The sequence below is a fragment of the Antechinus flavipes genome, chromosome 3 (assembly GCF_016432865.1).
Source record: "Antechinus flavipes isolate AdamAnt ecotype Samford, QLD, Australia chromosome 3, AdamAnt_v2, whole genome shotgun sequence".
Lineage (NCBI taxonomy): Eukaryota > Metazoa > Chordata > Mammalia > Dasyuromorphia > Dasyuridae > Antechinus > Antechinus flavipes.
In genome coordinates this window covers 507,736,242-507,757,429 of record NC_067400.1, presented here as the reverse complement: position 1 = coordinate 507,757,429, position 21,188 = coordinate 507,736,242, and the positions used below count along the sequence as shown (strand labels likewise).

The 21,188-nt window shown below is 35.0% G+C and overlaps 1 protein-coding gene across 1 annotated transcript; it reads left to right on the top strand.

Moving 5' to 3' along the window:
• The first annotated feature begins 1,643 nt into the window (after positions 1–1,643).
• Positions 1,644–8,570, top strand: LOC127557356 (interleukin-18-like). The gene is made up of 4 exons (XM_051990704.1): positions 1,644–1,731; positions 2,276–2,401; positions 5,359–5,495; positions 8,322–8,570. Exons 1-4 carry the CDS (start codon positions 1,644–1,646, stop codon positions 8,568–8,570), a joined length of 600 nt encoding a protein of 199 aa, XP_051846664.1.
• Positions 8,571–21,188: the final 12,618 nt, after the last annotated feature.

The window sequence follows — 21,188 nt, the reverse complement described above, 5'->3', positions numbered from 1 at the left end:
AAAAAAAAAAAAAAAAAAAACAGCACTCCCTTTTTCAAGGCAGCAATAGTCTGCCTTGGCCCCAGCATGGGTCCGAGGAAACAGAGTAGGAAGTGCCAAAGATCTTTATCTGGAAGAGGAATGAATCCAACAGACTTGACTGACAGCCTAACATAGCAGCAGAGGACATGTGTACTGTCCACTTCAGGTCTGGTCTTCATCAGCTTGTTTTTTCAGTCATGTCCAACTCTTCGCGACCCCATTTGGGGTTTTCTCGACAAAGATAGTGGAGTGATTTTCCACGTTCTTTTCCAGTTCATTTTATACCTGAGGAAACTAAAGCAAACAGAGTTAAATGAATCACCCAGGGTTTAATAAGTATCTGAGGCTGAATTTGAATTCAGGTTTTCCTGACTCCAGCGACAGCACTCTATCCACTGAGCCACCTAGCAACCCCTCATCAACAGCAGCCCCCAATGAATTAGGAAGACATCTGAAGGGAGTGGGGGTGACTGGAGGAGTGAGAAGCCCTGGGACACAAAAACAAATGAGCAGAGTAAATGATCTCATAAGTGGGCCAGTGATGGATGGCCAGGGTCCTCCTTTAGCCAAGACTATAGATAAGACACTACCTTTTTGCCTAATCTCTTCTTTACTTTTGAAGCAAAAAAACTATGCTATGTTATGGAGTAGCAAGTTCTTTCTGTTGCTGGAGATTCTGATCATCCTCCTCACGAACTGCTTTCCTTTGCTCTCCTTCCCATTATAGCACCCAGTTGATAGGATGAACTTATTATTTCCAAATCACCTTCTTCACACCTTCCCTACTCATGAGTTCACTCCTCCGGATTAGTGACTGTGGCAAAATAACTCCACCCAATTTGGGACAGGGACAGGACTTGATATTACATTTGTAATCATGGCAAAAACAGGTACACTCCCACCAAGTGACTCACCACCTTAGGTGAGAAAGAGTGCCCAAAGAGGCTAAATAATTGTACAATGGACTTCATTCTGTAAGAGAATGAACTCTTGCAGCTCCCTTACAACCTTTAAAATCCTGTGATTCAGTTAATGTTTAACATTCCTTCCTTCCAAGTAAATAGCAAGGCTATTAGCATAAATGGAAGAAAATCCTTAAAAGGAAGCTAGTGTAATATAGAATATTGGTCTTGGAGTCAGGAAGTCCTGGATTCAAATTCTTCCTCAGACACTTACTAGTGACCATGAAGAAATGACTTAAACCTCTTGTGCTTCAGTTTCCTCATCTGTAAAATAAGCTGGAAAAGGAAATGGCAAAACACCCCAGTACCTTTGCCAATAAAATCCCAAATCAGATCATGAAGAGTTGGACACAACCAAAATGACTTAACAATATGAATAATAAGTTCTTTTTCTTTTCCTAATATATTAACTAGCTACTATGTGCAAGGAATTGTCCTGGGTGCTAAAGATTTGTTTAAAAAAAAGGAAAATGAGGTACTCCTTGTTCTCAAAATATAATGGGGTATGCAGGATGAAACACATACAAAAATAAGTTTGATACAGAAGAGAATATGATAAAGAGAAAGGAGGGAACAGTAAGAGAAATATGAGGAAGGGAAAAACTGGGAGGGGTACAAAAACATCACGAGAATCTTGTTAGCCTTCCACTAGGTTCAACGATGGCAGCTCCAACTAACTACCCAGACCCTGCCACAGAAGTGACTCCTGAAGCAGACCCTAATTCTCTCAAGATGATGACGCCAGAAGGTAAGTAGCCCTTTGTGTTTATTTAAATATAAGAGAATTCTATGAGATCCATCCACATCTATTCCATCAGGACTGTCTTAGGCTTGTTATGGGAGGAAAAAAAGAGTTTATATACAATGTTACTATTATATGTAAGCTAATAATGATCATCACCATCAAAAAAACATGCATTAACTACAAAATGTCTAGATTCTAGGCACTATGCTAAATAGAAATCCAAAAATAAAAATAAAGACCATTTATTACAAAACTTCTAAATTTTGTCCAATCCCTGCCTTCTCATAGTTAACATTCTGAAGAATGATAAGCTTACTAATCTTGTTGGCGGAATCTATAAATATTAAATATATCCCTTAAAATGCACTTTTCTCCCTAGTCATAGTTTTCTTATCAGTTAAAAGAAATGAAACAACTTTTTCCCAGTTTCTTTTGGAAAAAGGAAATTAATGACACTAGAAACCTGAAGTCAAAGGGAAGTTTACTAGTACAGACCTTACTCTCATTTATATGGTGTATGTTGAACTTGTGCATTTATTTAAAATAGATAAACCAATATACATCAAGATCGAGGAGCCCCTTTGTATCATCATACGGAATATAGAAAACCGAGTTCTCCTGCTAAAAAATGATAGCGCTGTATTCGAGGAGATGACTGATGGTGAAATTTGCGGTATGTTTTCTGTTTAAACCACCACACCATAGCAGAAATATGAGAATCCCAGAGCTTGAGAAGATCTTCAAGATCATTTAGTCTAAATTCTCACCTTACAGATTTAAAAAAAAAACCCTTTCTTAGAATAAATATAGGTATCCTAGTTCCCAAACAGGATGAGCGATTTGTCCAAGATCATATAGTTCATGAAGGAACTGGAATTAGAAAACCAGATGTCCTGTCTTCTGAATTCATGCTCTCTCCAATGCCTTGAAGAGACAGCATGGGGTAATGTGGAGGGTATGGGATTTGGAGTCAGAGGCTCAGAGTGTCACTTACTGTTCTTGTGACCCTGGTCTTAGTTTCCTCATTTGCAAAATGGATGGCTTCTAAGATCCTTTCCAGCTCTGTGAGTTGCCTTAATTTTTCCCATTCCATTTCAAGTCTCTAAGTCAGGGTCTATGAACTTTTAAATTTTTATATATATATATATGTCAGGGTCTATGAACTTTTAAATTTATTTATATATATATATATATATATATATATATATATTCTGATAACTATATTTCAACATAATTATTTTCCTTTGTAATTCTAAGCATTTTTTTATTTATTTAAAACATTATTCTAAGAAAGAATTCAGAAGCTTCACTAGACAGGAATCCATGACTCAAAAAAGGTTAAGAACTACTTCTTTCCCAAACCATAAAAAGGGACATAAGTAGATAGGATCCAACACTATTTATGACAAGCTGCAAAAAAAAAAAAAAAAAAAAGTTTACCATGTGTTGTCATATTGTTTGCTGTCTTGGGGAGGGAAAAAGTAAAGGAGGAAAAGAGAAAAATTTGGAACACAAAGTCTTACAAAAATCAATGCTGAAGTCTATCTTTACATGTATTTGGAAAAATAAAATACTATTAAGAAAAAACCTTTTAAGTAAAAAAAAAAAAAAACAGTAAAGGTTATCCTTTTTTCCCTTTATTTATTATTGGGGACTTTATTTAGGAATCTGGAGTTTATACATGCAGATCATTATACAGGATATGTATTGTGGGTGTTCAAGAAAAAGACTTTGGAGAAAGAACCTACTCAAAACTCCTCACAGTACTGAAGAAAGTGGCTGGAGCCTAGATCTGGGAGAGTAAGAAAGAGCACACATTACATATAGATATGTGTGTGTGTGTGTGTGTGTGTGTGTGTGTGTGTGTGTGTGTATGTGTGTGTTGTCGCCTTTTATTGCAAAGGGAACATCTGGAGGCCAGGGACCATGTTTTTGTCTTTCTTGTATTCCTACTGCTTAGCACAGTTCCTGGAATGTATTAAATCCATCATAACTACTTGATGACTATCTAGCATATATATACATACATACATGTTTGCATATGCATTTAGGTACTACACACATATATATTCATGTACACATGCACATACATATGTTATAATATAAGCTCAATGAAGGTAGGAACCTTCATTTTTTTAATCTTTAAATCTTTCATTTTTAAATCATTAATTATTCTTTTAATCTGTGCCTAGAATATAAAAGCTTGCTGATTAATTGGATAGCATGCAATTTACATCTTTATCAAAGTCATGAATTTATATATTTAACCTGTCCCTTTAATTTGACACTGATCACATTAATCAACACTTTTTGATTTTTACTTACCATTATTTTAGCTGATTGCAAAACCAACTGGTCATAATTCTGCCTATCCATCTTATCCATAATGATATAATAAGAGACTTGTCAAATAAAATAGGAAATTAAGATATTCTATACTACAGCATTCTTCTTTGTATAATGATTTAAGAAAGGATAAGGAAAGTGAAGGAAAACATGAATTTGTTAAACACCAAGCACTATGCAAAGCCCTTTACAAATATGAACTCATCTGCTCCTCACAACATCTCTGTGTGATTATCCCCATTTTATAATTGAGGAATTGTATTAGATTCCAATGAGCAGATTGAGTTTGAGTGACTTGTCCAGAATCACATAGCTAGGAAAGGCTGGATATGAAGTTAGGTTTTTCTGACTCTAAGATTGAGATTCTATCCATTGCACTACCTAGCTAACAAATAAAGAAAGAGGATTCAATTTGGCATGACTTTTAAATGAATGTAAATTATTTTCTGTATATCACTGTTCTCTTTTAAGAGTTTAAAAGCCTTCTATTTAATAATATATCCTAAAATTTTGCTGCTTTCCATCTTGTAAAACATGGTCTCTGGCCTCAAGAAGCTCACTTTGCAATTAAAGACAGTATGATGTAAATAGTGATATAGATAGATAGATAGATAGATAGATGCATAGATATATATAGATATACAGAGAGAGAGAGAGAAAGAACGAGAGAGCACGCTCTGACTCACTCTCCCAGATGGAGGTTCTAGCCCTGTTCTACAATACTGTAAGACGTTTTGAGTAGCTTTCTTTTCTAGAGCCTTCTTTTTGAATACCTAATGTCGTGCTGGATATGAAGTCAAGAAGACTTCAGTTCGAATGTGGTTCACAACATAGCATTTTCACTCTTTTTGTTGTTGTTTGGTTGCAATTTATTTTGCTTCTCTCTTTTTTTTTTACTTGTTTGATTTGATTTTTCTTGTGCAGTAAGATAATTGTATAAATATGTATGCATATATTGGATTTAACATATATTTCTACCATGTTTAACATATACTGGACTACTTGCCATCTAGGGGAGGGTGTGGGGGAAGGGGAGGGATATTGGAACACAAGGTTTTGCAAGGGCTAATATTGAAGAATTGTCCATGTAGATGTTTTGAAAAATAAAAAGCTTTAACAAATAAATAAATAAATAAAATGAGGTGGTTAGACTTTAAAAAAGAAAAGACTTCAGTTCAAATCCAGCCTCAGACACTATTGTGTGACCCTGAACATGTAAAAAACTGCTACATTAAAAACAATTATTTCAAATAGAACTCTAATTTTATGAATGTTTATCCTCAGACAATGCATACCAGACTCATTTTATAATGCAGCGTTATAAGGACCCTGACCGTACACGTTTGTTAGCAACCATCTCTATAAAGACGGCAGAAAAAACTTACACTATGTCCTGCAAAGACAAATCCGTTTTTTTTAAGGTAAGACCACCCTTTCATTTGTTCTTAGTTTCATTTTGAGGAAAATCTTAGCATTTCCTATTCTCCTCTAGAAAAGGAGGAGCAAGATGCAAAGTTAAAGAGCAATATTAGCACCCATTTCAGCACTAGAACCATCTGGACAAATGGCCAACACATTCATCACAGGGTACATGTACTCAAAGTTGCTGGACTATTTTAGGGAGATAATGCTATGTAGTAGAAGTTTCAGGAATTAATCTTGCTTCTGATTATTAATTTTTATTTGGGGACTCATTTACACATTAGCCTAAGTTAGGGATAATTAGCAAACTAAATGGGCCACAGAAGAATGACATGAACACAACAGAACACCGATATGAGGTTTTTTGGAGGGCCTCCTCTTTTAGATTAGCAGCCATAGCAGCCAGGTCCAGATGTTGAAAAGCTGTGGGCAAATCCTATTATGTGGTTCTCCTTCCTTTCCCTCTCAAGCTTTTGATTCAGGGGAAATGGAGATGAGATGAATACCAAGATTGAGCTTGAAAGGAACAAGAATAATGACAGCTGATATAATATCTCTATAGATCTGGGAGTTAAAAGGCATTTCCTATTAATTATCTTATTTGGTTTTCCCATTGGTATAAGAAAACAGACACAGACTTTTAGAACTAAAAAAGGAACTTAAAAATGGCCTTGATCAAGTCCCCATTTTACAATGACATAAGAATAATAAAAGCTGATTTTTATAATAGCACTATAAGATTTCCTAAGGACTTAAAATACCTTATTTCATTTTAACCTCACAACAAACCTATGAGGCTAGAAGAAAAAAGTGTTTATTAAATGCCTAGTGTGTACCAGGGTCTGCACTAAACACTTTACAACTATCTCATTTGATCCTCACAACAATCCTGGGAAGTAATTGCTATTATTATCCCCATTTTACAATTAAGGAAAATAAGGTAAAAGTTAAATAACTTGCCTAGAATAACAGAGTTATTAAATGTCTGAGACTGGATCCAAATACATCTTCCTGACTCTTCTGGAACTTTATCCACTGCACCATTTTGCTGCCTAGGAGAGATTATCTCCATTTTACAAAAGAGGCTCAGACAGTTCTGAAGTATCACAGATAAGACTTGGACCCATATTCATCACTCTGCATCACACTGCTTCTCTGTGATTTAAGAACTCAAAAGTAACAGTTTAGAGACTTATCTAAGGTCCCACCAGTCTGCTGGCTGGTCCAATCACTTGAAACTTATACCACATGGTGAACTGCTGTGCCACTCAAAAAGTACAGCTAAAGGGAGATTTCTTGGAAGAATGCAGGGATAAATAATGCCTCTGCAATACAAGGGAATGGACTGATTGTATGTATTTCTGGGTTCTTGTCACTTGATTTCAAGAAGCCACACAAAAATCTGTTTCTTTATCTTATAAAAACCTTTGCACATAGATGGCAGAGCAACTATCCTCTTCCCTTCAGTTTTATCACATAAAATAAAGTCATCATCCAAAAATAAGTAAGACCAGCTGCCCCATTCTTTGGATCCTATTCAGTTTCTAAGACACTATTCTCTAACAACAAGAAGGAAGGAAAGACGACTATTATATTTCTTCCCCCAGCCTTTTTATTTTATGCATTTAAAAAAACCATTCTGAAAAGGGATCCATGGACTTTAGCAGTAGACTGCCATGGCACTATAAAGGGGAACAATCCCTGGTCTAGAATATAAGGGAAAGTCTGTGAAGAAAAAAGCACCCACATAAAAGAGCAAGACAACCCCAGACTAACTTCCTCATCTTATTAATGAAGAACCAAAGACTGAAGAAGAAAATTGCCCAACGTTATAACAAAAGTCAGAACCAAAGGATTAGGGCCAAGATTTATATTCCACCACATGGGGCAGGAAGCCCTGTGGTTATAAGTTGATTCTTGTCTCCAAGCACTGGGACATAGAAGGTTGCCACAGAATTTCCCAGTGATCTGCATAACCTAAGATAACTAAGTCTCTTGTTGTTTGTCCTTCTTTCTGGAAGAGGCCATGACATCAGGGAGGTGATGCTGTGACATGCAAGTGAATAGGAGTTAAGTGAGGGAGGGCTGGGCAAGGTCACCTGCCTCACTTGATCCTCCAGAGCCATCTGGTCCACATATAGATCAGGATGACTGCAGATGGTCCTGGATGCAGTGGGAGACTTGGACTTTAAGCTAAGGTATTCAACAGGTCTCAGTTTGACTGAGGCAACCTCCCATTCAGGGAGCAGCAAGATCATGAGGACTGTACCTGGGCTGAAGGATGGGGAGCATTGAGGGGCTCTGACTCCTGCCAACAAAGGATCCTTCTATGAAGGGACTATTGTCTGCCTCGGACCAGATAAGGATCAGCCAGGTGGGAGAGGGGAGGTTGAGCAGTCCTAGAAACAATCAGGAACAAGAATGCCCAAGAGACTCTGCAAGCAGATGGAATCATGCATGGCTACAATAGTACTCACATATGTGAAGGCTTTTTTCCCCTAGAGAAAACTCCAGAGATTCTTAACCTTTTTAGTACTATGGACCCCTTTGGCAGTCTAATGAATCCTATGGACTCTTTCTCAGAATAATGGATTTAAATGCATAAAATAAAATTCATAGGTTTGCAAAAGAAACCAATTATATTAACATAAAGATGCAATTTTTTCTCATTCAAGTAGACAGACTCTAGAAATCTATTCACAGACTCTTGAATAGTAAATGATCCTTGTTCTATCCTTGGCCCATTGTGATGACTATGTAAGAAACTAAGTCCTTCAATGGACTCCCTTAACATCATCTTGGATGTTTTCTCTTTACTTCTCTAGGAAGAAGCTGCTCCAGACACCATTGTTGATGAAAAAGATATCTTATTCTGTATAGAGAGTCTCATTGGCTATACAACCAAAAAGCATTTTAAGTCTTTCTTATACCCACAATACTATCTGGCATATGAGAGAAAAAATGTGATGGATTTACTCATTTTGAAGTATGTTGAAATAGATGAAGACAAAGACAAACTTACAGTGTTCTCGACCCATAACTGTAAGAAATTTGGTCCAAAAAAAAGACCCTAAAGACAAGTTGGGGGTCCTTAACCAATAAATGTCAATTTAAAATGTCCTTAAGCCATGTTCAATTGATAAATGGTCAAAAGATATGATCTGTGCCCAAAAGACTATAAATCCACGTACATCCTTTGACCTAACAACACCACTACTAGGCATGAATACCAAAAGAGATTTTTTAAAAAGGGAAATGACCTATAAGTACAAAAAAAGATTCATAGTAGCTCTCTTCTCAGGGCAAAAGAAAAATTGGAAATTGAGCAGATGCCCATCAATTGGGGCATGGCTCAAGAAAATATGGTATATGTTTGTGATGGAATATTGTTGTTCTATGGATGTACTGTATACAAAGTAATAGCAATGTTCTGAGATTACAAGTAATCTATTATAATAAGTATATCAATTATATAATATATAATAAGTAATCAGTGATTAGTAAATGACTTTGCTATTCTCAGCAATACAATGATCTAGGACTATTCTGCAAGATTATGATGAGAAATTCCATCCATACCCGAGAAGGAACTGATTGTGTCTGAACAGTGATTGAAGCATTCCCTTTCTTCCCCCATCCCTCTCTCTCTAACTTTATTTATGTTGAGGGTTTTTATCATTAGGGTACGCGATATTTTCTTTTACAACGTGACTTTTATGGAAATGTTTCACATAACTTCCCATGCTGTTTCTTAATTATGTGTAAGGATAAGAGAGAGAACCTAGAACTCAAAAAATTTTTTAAAATGTAAAAAAATTGTTTTGCATGTAACTGTGGGAAAATATTAAGTAAATAAATCTAATAAAAATGTCTTTAATCAAAAAGAAATTATATATTTTACATAATTGCATGTGTATAACATATCTGATTGTTTAGCATCTCAGGAATGGGGGAAGAGAACGATGGAGGACTAGAATTTGGAACTAAACACTTTAAATAAAAATGTTGAAAAATTGGAAGTAAAAAGAAATTATATAAATCAATACTTCTGGGAAAATTGGGTAATAATATAGAGGAAAATATATTTAGACTTTTATGTGTGGCACTAAGTACTAGTACTAGAAATGACTAATTTAATTTCAATTGTATGTAATATAATTTCAATTACATGTAAATAGGAATAGTAAGGCTAAGGAATATGCTCACTGAGCTAACAAATATCAGAACGAGAACATAATTCTGATTACAATTCCAGTATTGTTTCTACTGCAGAATCCTATATCTCCCAAAACTAGCATTGCTCATCTTCTTTCTAGAAGTTAAAATGCAAAGTTGCCTAAAATCCAAAGAAACTGAAGAGACCTAAAGAGACTCCCAGACACAAAGAAAGTGAGCCCTACCTCTCTCACTCTCACACCTAGGCATAGGACATTCATCTCCAGCAATGAGAAGAAAGTCCTATAACCAGGTCGCGTCGTTGGGACTCAGGTTATATTCATAAGTGTTACTGTGATAGAAAAGTAATACAGTCTCCAAGGAGGAAGGAAAGAAATGATAAGTTACAGAGAGAGAGATAGTGTGACACGTGCAAAAGTGTTTGTGGCAACTCTATATGCCGTGGCAAGAAACTGGAAACTGAGTGACTGTCCATCAGTGGGAGAAATGGCTGCATAAGTTATGGTATATGAATGTTATGGAATATTATTGTTCTGTAAGAAATGATAAACAGGATGATTTCAGAAAAGCCTGGAGAGAATTACATGAACTGATGCTGAGTGAAATGAGCAAAACCAGGAGATCATTGTACATGGCAACAAGAAGACTATACAATGATCAATTCTGATGGACATGTCTCTCTTCAACAATGAGATGATTCAGACCATTTCCAATGACCAGCTCCAGTGATCTTGTGATGAAGAGAGTCATCTACACCCAGAGAGAGGACCATGGGAACTGAGTGTGGTTCACAACACACATTTTCACTCTTTTTGTTGTGGTTTGCTTGAATTTTGTTTTCTTTCTTGGTTTTTTCTTTTTAATCCAATTTTTCTTGTGCCACAAGATAACTATATAATATATATATATTAGATTTAACATATATTTTAACATATTTAACATGTATTGAATTACCTGCCATCTAAGGGAGGGGACAAGGGAAAGGAAGAGAAAATTTGGAATACAAAATTTTATAAGGGTCAATGTTGAAATGTAAATTAAAAACTTTTTTAAAAAAATAAAAATTAAAAAATAAAATAAAAAACAAAGATAATGTGACAATATATGTTGGTAACGGGATATAAATAATCCAGATAGCTCCTACTAGAGCTTTCTCTGTGAAAAAGTAGAGTTGCAAGTAATTTTTACTTACCTTAATGATTAATTTTTTTTTTACGTTGGAGGGAAAAATTCTGGACAGGATTATGACCATTAATAAGGAACCAACTGCCAAAATATAAATAAATGACAGAAACCTTAAAAGGGAAGAACCAGTACACTTTAGAACATGGGATACAGATAAGCTTGGGAAAGTCAAGCATTTTCTTCCAAAGGCATCCCTCAACAAACTCTAGAGTACTAAGAAATCAGATTAAAATGTCATTGGAAAATGTTTAACAAAATAAATAAAAATACATTAAACATAATGTTAATTTGTGTTTTTTCTCATACAATATGCCAAAGGTAAGGATCTGTTTCTATTTGAGTTTGGCACTAATAGTTTACCAAACACTTCTGATTTTTTTTTCCGTCTCATATTTCATACTCAACTCTCTGCCCACTGAGCGGCTGGGGAAGGGGAGAAACGGGAAAAACCTTCATAACAAATAGAGATAGTCAAGCAAAGCAAATTTCCTTACTTTGTTCGAAAATGTATATCTCATAATACATTTTGAGTCTATCACTTTTCTGTCAAGATGTGGGCAATCCAGAGCTTCATCTTCTGTCTTCTGGCACCTTGATTTGTCATTGAATTGCTCAGAGCTCTCAAGTCTTTCAAAGTTACTTTTCCTTTATAATGTTGTCACTTAACAAATTATTTCAGAACAAGAGACAGAGTCCCAAATCTTACCGACATCTCTAATATAGTAAGCTGAAGAAAGACATGATACAGACTGAGAGGCTCCTCTCACTTTCTTCCTAGAATCTTTCTCTTGCTTCAATAACCTGAAGAGGTTAGCAATATCTCCATCAAAGCTGAAGACTGAAGAACTCAGGATCTCTCTTCTGTCTTGCTCTCACCAATTTCACTCTGCTCCTTGTGCAGACATGGTCATTTATTTCCACCAGTGAAAAGAGCATGAAAAGAGCATTCCATAACAATGGCTTTGGAGCTTAAATTACATTCTATTATATTCAGCCTTCATTCTAGTTCATTGAAGAACATATTTAATCCTGACAATTGATGCACTGGAAATCCCAGTTTTGTGTCACCTGTAAATTTAATAAGCAAGCCTTATGTGACTTAATACAGAACACTGAAAAAAATGTTGAATAGGCAAGAATTCTGTTGCACAGGGGTAAATCTCTCTCTCTCTAGGCTGATGTCAATCCATTCATCAAGTAGTCATTCAATCACTTCTGAATCCACCCAATTAAAAAATAATTCAGCCTACATCTCTCCATCTGATTCTAACTACACAAATATTTTGAGTAATTTTATCCAATAGCTAGCTAAAATCTAAATATGCTATGTTTACAGTTATTTCTCTGATCTAGCAGTCTTATAATGTCCCCAAAAAAGGAATTGAGATCAGTCTTATCATAACTGACAGTTCTTGATGTTCATATCTGGCCTCATAGGAATCACTACTTTCCTTTTAAGTGCCCACAAATCATCTTTTTAAAAGTCTGTCCTATAGACTGGGCTTTGCTTAGCAATTCAGTGATCCAAGGTAATACCAATAAACTTTGAATGGAAAATGCCATCCATATAGAGAGAGAGAACTATGGAAACTGAATGCAGATTTCTACCTTTTTTTCCTTTTTTTTTTTCTTGTGAGCTTTCCCTTTTGTTCTGATTCTTTTCTCCCAACATGACTTATATGGAAATGTTAAAAAAAAAAAATGAATGTACATGTATAATCTAAATAAATGGAGAAAATAAGGGAAAAAAATCTGTCCTAGAATTTTGTCAGCGATTGATGCCAACTTCATTAACCTAGATTTTTATGAATCTACAATACAAACATCAAATTGGAAGAAGGAAATTGATGATGAAACAATATCTGTTGAAAGTTTAGGAAACTGCATATTTTCACTTCTAAAATACTTCTCAGTTTCCTTGTGACTACTTAGAACACTGACAACTCTGGAGTCATATCTATAAATCCATTCAGTAGTTTGCAAGGCACTGTGCATTGAGAATTAGATGTGAGTTCAAATCTTAATTTTTAGTTACTATTAGATGACTCTGGCCAAGTCATTTCACTTAACTGAGTCTAAATTTCCTCATCTATAAAATGAAGTGAATAATACTTGTCTAATCTACCTCCTAGGATTGTTCTGAGGCTCAATGAGATCAAGTACTTATAAACCTTAAAATGTTAAATAAATGCTAGTTATCATCTTCATTATTCCTACTTCTGTTGTTCTTTACCCAAATGCTCTTTGCCATGCTTTCCTACCACGAGTGTTTAGATTTCATCACATCCTAATATTCAATGTTACCCTCACTTTCTCCTTTCCTATTTCCTTTTACTATAATTACCATTAGACTACTATTATAATTAATTCTAACTTAAGAGTTTCTTATCCTTAGAGACTCTCATATATTGTTATTTTCCTGTAGGTATAATAAAAATGTCATCCCTTTCTTCCACTATTTGATTTCACCAGGTTATAATCTAAGCTTTTTCTACTTATTGTTCATTTTGTTGTTAATTGATTTTTAGATAAGAATATCAATAAACAAAAATATTTGTATAATGAACTCCAAAAATCCATTCAAACACTAACACTGAACGATTATTTGGGCCTATTTCTTTACAAGTTTAGACATTGAACTTTGGAATTCAATTACATTTTACAATCTTTCTTTAAAAATCAGTTTGATATGGAAATATTTTATGTGATTCTACATGTATAATTGCTACCATATTGCTTGCCTTCTCTGGATAAGAGAGAAGTTGGAGAATTCCAAAAATTTGAATCTCAATTTTTTAAAAAAAGGAATGTTAAAAAATAATGTTTAAAATATGTAAAAAAAAAAAAAAATCAAGCATAGCAAGGAGTTCAATCAGACCTTACAAAGAACAACACTTGATAAACTGTGCTAGAGCCCTTGATTAAAAATGTATTCAGTTATTTTTCAGTTGTGTCCAACTCTTCGTGACCCCATTTAGGGTTTTCTTGGCAGACATCCTGGAATAGTTTACTGAAAACCATGTCATTTGAAATAGTTCCTTTCAAATAAAATTATCATCTGGCTAGTCCTTCAAAAATAAATGCCAAGTTGAGTAACCAGTGGGTGAGTGGGGGAATTTGTTGGGGGATGAGGGAGAAAGAAATATGAAATAAATTGAAAACAATCTTTTCCTAGAATTCCTGGAGACTTACAACAGAGTTGATAAGACCATATATATGTATCCACAGAATGATCCAGGAACAACATGATGCATCTGTGAGTAAAAAGTATGGTAGAAATGAAGTGTTATGTATGTCTGAGGAGACACTGAGGAGTGCTTCAAAATATGGGTTTTCAGCCCTCCAACATGAGTTTTCAACTGTGGACCTGGATCTATTTTCTCCAGACAGAGATAAATAAAGTTTTCCCAATGTAACCTGAAAAAACAGATAAGGAAAATGGGCTAATTTCCAACTTCTAGGTATAGGATAGAAGGCACCAAAATTCAATTCAATTCAATCCAACAAACATTAATTAAACGTCTATTATGTATGAGAGGGCAACTAGGCATCTCAGTGTATAGCATGATGGACCAGAAGGACTCATTTCCCCGTGTTTAAATCTGTCCTCAGTAGCAGTGTGACCCTGGATAAGTCACTTAACCCTGTTTGCCTCAGTTTCCTCATCTGTTAAATGAGCTGAAGAAAGAAATGGCAAATCAATCCAAATCTTTGCCAAGAAAACCCCAAGTGGGTCACAATGAGTCAGATATGACTGAACAACAAATTACTCATGGAAGGTAGATAGGGAGGAAGGACAGGAGAGCTGGAAGGTTCCTTTTTCATTGGCTTGCTCAGTCACACAACCACTTAATGCTTTAGACTATTCTTTAAAACTAGATTGCACAAAGAATGTTTGTGGCAGCCCTCTTTGTAGTGGCCAGAAACTGGAAACTGAATAGATGCCCATCAATTGGAGAATGGCTGAATAACTTGTGGTATATGATTATTATGGAATATTATTGTTTGGTAAGAAATGACCAGAAGGGTGATTTCAGAAAGACCTGGAGACACTTACATGAACTGATGCTGAGTGAAATGGGCAGGACCAGGAGATCATTATATACTTCAACAACAATACCATATGATGCTCAATTCTGATGGACGTGGCCCTCTTCAACAATGAGATGAACCTAATCAGTTCCAATGGAGCAGTAATGAACTGAACCAACTACATCCAACGAAAGAACTCTGGAAGATGACTATGAACCACTACATAGAATTCCCAATCCCTCTATTTTTGTCCGCCTGCATTTTGATTTCCTTCACAGGCTAATTGTACACTATTTCAGAGTCCATTCTTTTTGTACAGCAAAATAACTGTTTGGACATGTATACATATATTGTATTTAATTTATACTTTAACATATTTAACATGTATTGGTCATTCTGCCATTTGGGGGAAGGAGGGGAAAAATTGGAACAAAAGATTTGGCAATTGTCAATGCTGTAAAATTACTATGCATATAACTTGCAAATAAAAAGCTATTTAAAAAAAAAGACTGGATTGCACATTAGGCAATACAAATTACAAATTACAAAATTACAAAAAGGCATTGGTAGAGAATTTATTTCTCTGAGATTTTCCAATCCCAATGAAAAATGGCAATTAGAAACTTATAAAGACAATAAAAATAGTGGCATTCTATATTACATTCACAGAAATGATTTTTTTTTTTTAAAGATCATGATGTAGAAGGTATTAAGTATCACCAAGTGAAAAAGGGGTTACTAGTGTGGCCAAGTATGGGAAACTTTCTGCTACCTGTCCCCAGCATAAGCCCGGGAAGAGGACATACAAGTGGCTGGGCACAGAGTCCCAAGAGTACATCTGAACCCCTGCCTCTCTCTACTGCCTTGGCTTGCTTCTAATTGCCCAATCTGGGGTTTAAAAAGTAAAATCATCATCATTCAAACATCTCATTGGTCTATCAGAATTAGCCTCTATTTCTCACAGATCCGCTTTTTTTTCAAACAAGCATTTATTAAGCACCTACTATATGCCAGACATTGATAATGATAATAGCACAGTTATATGATCTTTATTGTGTGCCAGGTACTGCTAAGCACTTTATAAGTATTATTTGACCTTTGCAACAATCCTAAGAGATAAAAACTGTTATCTCCATTTTACAGATGAGGAAATTGAGTCAAACAAAGATTAAGTGACTTGTCCTGAGTCATAGTCAGTGTCTTAAGTCCAAATTTAAATGAAGCTTTTCCTGATCCCAAGTCCAAGGTTCTATTCATTGTATCACCTAGCATTTTATTCCTTCCCAAAATAAATGACTCAAAAGGAAAACACGCATTCGCATTATAGTCTAGAATATAATTACTGAATGAAATTGGAATTTTAAAAATAGTGTTCTGACTCTTGGTCATTTCAAATTCCATGAAAAATGTAAAAATGTCCACTCTCCCCATTTCCAATCTTCAACCATGCAAGTGACCTTTCAATAAAGCTCAGTCCCATGTTCCACTTTCATGGTCAATAAGGAAAAGGGAAGAAATAGTCTCAGCATCCATGGCTCCCCACGACATGGGAAGCAGTCATTGGAGAATTCTGGGTCTGAAGCCATCTTGGTCTTCCAGGATGGGTCTCCTGTTGTTTACCTTAGGGCAATTTCTGTTCAGCTCCCTAGACTCTTAAATCCTCCTGACTGCCATCTTTATTCCAACTCATTGTATAATATACCCTTAAACTGACCTCCACCCACAACTATTCTATCTCTAGGTTCCATGAGGCCAAAATTTCTCTCTGACCAAGGTGGTCACACAGAATGACCTTCCTTTCTTAGTCCTTTTGCCCCACTCCCCTTAAGCCTATTCTTATTCACTATGCCCCTTAGTCCCTCCACCTCTTCCTTCCTAGACTATTAGCCTTATGATAGCCTCCCTCCTTCTTAAGTTTTAATCCTTTGGTTCAAAGTTTATTTTGAATCCCCTATCCTCTTTCCTGTCTAGGATGGCTCACACAGCTCAGTCTTTAGATGGCTTCTCCTTTTTATTTCTCATCAGAATAGTTTTCATTTGTGTTATAAATTCCTCACTCTTGAAAGTTTCCCATTCCTTTTGGCTAACTTTCCTACATGATTTTCGCCCACAAAATCCTCCTCATCTTTTCTTTGAACCCTTTGATATCCATTCTCCCAAAATCTAGGACATAACATGTTGTTTAACCTATATTGGATTGCTTGCTGTCTAGGGGAGGGGGAGGAGGGAAAGGAAAGAGAAAAATATAGAACACAAGGTTTTGCAAGGGTGAAATTTCAGCCGATGCTCAACTTTTTCCAGCATTACAAATTCTAAGAGACAGCAGTTATTTCCCTCTGAAATTGCCATTCATTTCCACTTCAGCAACCATTTTTTCCTTGTTAGTGAAATCCAAAGTAGCAGTTCCCATTTTCACTTCTTCCATCTTTTAAAGAATAAAAACAATCATTTTAACAAGTCAAGAATTTAACAGAACTCTCTTTTTGGTAAAGTGTTGGAAATGGCTAGAAAACCACCATTACCTTATCATGAGTAAATTAGGTTTATGATGCTTTCTAAATTCCTCATCCATCTTGTCCTCCTGTCCAAGTGGTCTGTACTATGTCATCGTGGTGTTCTGCTTGTGTGTCTTATGGAATGATAGAATTTAGGAGTTGGGCAATCTTGCCCAATCTGTACACAAAAGGGGAATTCCCAACAACTGGTATTTTATAGCTTCACTGAATTTTTACCATGTTTCACTCTTACCCACATCCTTGAATTTCCTCACAGTTGTAAATTGACCCTATTATATTATAGATAAAAATCTATTCTATTCCAACTGAATAGGTACACCCTCATCAGAGGTCCCATCCTACACCAGTCTCATTCACACCTGTAGAGTCAAATATGTTTCCTTGCTTTAGGATCTCTAAGCATATTTAATTGCCCATTCTGTGGAATTCTTCTCTCTACCCACATTTTATTGCTAGGTCCCTTTTTGAGCATAATCTCCTACAAATTACTGGGCATTTCTACTGATCTTTCTATTCTATGTCTGATACTTCCTGTGACTGTGTAACACGGTCTTGAGTCAGGAAGGATTGGTTTAAGTCTCATCTCTAAAATATCCTGATTTTGGGAACCCTGGGCACATCACTTAATTTGTCAATCAATGCCCGAGCCACTATGATGTACCTCAATTTTTTTTAATTTAAATGTAATTGTTACATTTTAAGTTCTAAACTGTCTCCCTCCCTCCCTCCTTCCCCACCCCACATTAGTAGGCCACCATTTGATACAGATAGTGATAAAGATATATAAAAAGCCATACTATGGCTTTTTTGAAAATTTATTTATCATTCTTTCTCTGGAGATGGATTGCATCTTTCTGCATAGATCCTCTAGAGTTGATTTGAGTATAATACTCAATAATTTAATTTTTCTCCAAGCAATATTGTTATTACTGTATACAACATTCTCTTGGTTCTACTTATTTCATTCTTAATTGTAAATCCTTCCATGTTTTTCTAAAACCAACCAGCTCATCATTTCTTATAACACAGTAATATTACATCACAATGATATATTACAACCTGTTTAGTCATTCCCCAATTGATGGGCCTTCCCTCAATTTCTAATTCCTTGCCCCCTACAAAGAAAGCTGAGATAAATATTTTAGAACATGTAGGGTTTTTTGTTTTCCTGGTCACTTTAGAAAGAGATCCAATAGTGGTATTACTGGGTCAAAGGGTATATACAGTTTTATAACTGCACATAATTCTAGATTGCTCTTCAAAAAAGTAATGTCCCAATTTTTTTACATCTCCTCCAACATGTCATTTTCACTTTCATTTTAAGCAATCTGTGATAGACATGAGATGTTATTTCAAAATTGCTTTAATTTGTATTTTTCTAATAATGCTTTAGAACATTTTTATGAGAACATATATAGTTTTGATCTCTTCATCAATAAATTTCCTCTTCATATCCTTTAACCATTTGGCAACTGGGGAATGACTCATTCTTATAACTTTGACAACGTTTTCTATATATTTGAGATATAAGACCTTTATCTGACAAACTGACTACAAAAATTACCACCACCCCCCCCCCAATTTTCTATTTCCTGCCGACCTTGGCTATACTAGTTTTATTTGCACAAAGTCTTTTTCATTTAATGTAACTATATAAAAGTATCCATTTTATATATCACAATGCTATCTCATGTATTCATAAAATATTCTATTCATAAAATTTTTCTAATTTCCTTCTCTTTTTATCTATGGTACATATCCATTTTGACCTTATCTTGATAAATGATATAAGATATTGATCTATGTCCAATTTCTGCCAGACTTGTTTTCCCAACATTTTTTACTAGTGAATTCGTATCCCAAAAGCTTAAACTATTATGTTTGTCAAACAGATTACTAAAATTGTTTTCTGTTGTTTATTCTATTCTATTGATCCACCTTTTTATTTCCTTAGTACCAGATAATTTTGAGAATTACTATTTTACAATATATTGCTAAATCTCTACATTTTTTCCTTAATTCCGTTGGTATTGTTGAGCTTTTGTTCTTCCAAATGAATTGTTACTAATTTTTTTAGAGCTCAATAAAATAATTTTTTGCAATTTAGTTGGAATGACATTGAATGAGAAGATAAGTTTAAGCAGAACTGTTATTTTTATCATATTGGCTCTACCTACCCATAAACACTAAAATATTTATCCAATTATTTAAATCTGACTGTATGCAAAAATTATTTTATAATTATGTTCATGTAATTCCTGAATTTGTCTTGGCAAGCAATATTCCCAGGCATTTTATTCTGAGTACAAATTATTTTATTTGAAGTATCTCTTACAATCTCTTCTTGCTGGGTTTTGCTGGTGATAGAAATGATGACTTATGTGGATTCATTTTATGTTTTGCTATTTTCTTCTCATTGTTTCAAATAACTTTTTAGTTGACTAAGATTTTCCAAGTATGCAATGCAGCTACCTCAAAATTAATGCTTTACAAGTAATCAAAACCATCTGTTACTAACTAAGAAATAGAGTGGTAGTAGATTAGTGGAATAGGCTAGATACACATGACACAATAATCATTGGTTGTAGAAATTCTGTTTGATAAACCCAAATGTTCTACCTTCAGGAATAAGAACTCACTATTTGATGAAAATTGCTGGGAACACTGGAAAATAGTAACATATCAGATTCAGGATAGACCTACAGTTCACACCCTATAACAAAATAAGGTCAAAATGGGTACATGACTTAAACATAAAGGGTGGTACTATAAGCAAATTCAGAGAGTCAGATCTTTGAAGAAGGGAGGAATTTATGGCCAAAGAAAAACTAGAGAACATTATAAAATGTAAAGTAGATAATTTTGATTACATTAAATTTACAAGGTTTTGCACAAACAAAACCAATACAGCCAAGATTAGAAGGGAAACAAATCCGGGGAGGTGGATTTTACAGCCAATGTTTCTGATAAAGGCTTCATTTCTAAATATATTTTTTAAAATGACTCATTTATAAGAAAAGACATTTCTCAATTGAGAAATGGTCAAAGGCAGCAGGATGAATACAGAGAGGACTGGCGAGACTTACATGAACTGATGCTAAGTGAAATGAGCAGAACCAGGAGATCATTATACACTACGACAACGATATTGTATGAGGACATATTTTGATGGAAGAGGATTTCTTTGACAAAGAGACCTGAGTTTCAATTGATAAATGACGGACAAAAGCAGCTACACCCAAAGAAAGAACACTGGGAAACGAATGTGAACTATCTGCATTTTTGTTTTTCTTCCCGGGTTATTTATACCTTCTGAATCCAATTCTGCCTATGCAACAAGAGCACTGTTCGGTTCTGCAAACATATATTGTATCTAGGATATACTGCAACATATCCAGCATATAAAGGACTGCTTGCCATCTAGGGGAGGGGGTGGAGGGAGGGAGGGAAAAAAAAAATTGGAACAGAAACGAGTGTCAATATAAAGTAATTATTAAATAAAAATTAAATTTAAAAAAATATGCTAAAAAAAAAAAGAGAGAAATGGTCAAAGGATATGAACAATTTTCAAATGAAGAAATTAAAACTATCTATAGTCATGTAAAAAATTCTCTAAATTAGTATTGATTAGAGAAATGCAAATTAAAACAACTCTGAGGGAGTACCTCATAGCTATCAGATTAAGACGACAGTCATTTTGGAATCAAAAAGGTCCTTCTCAAAGCAGCTGAAATTTGCTTCAATCCAATCATCGAAGCCACTGTTTACTGAACCTTTTTACAA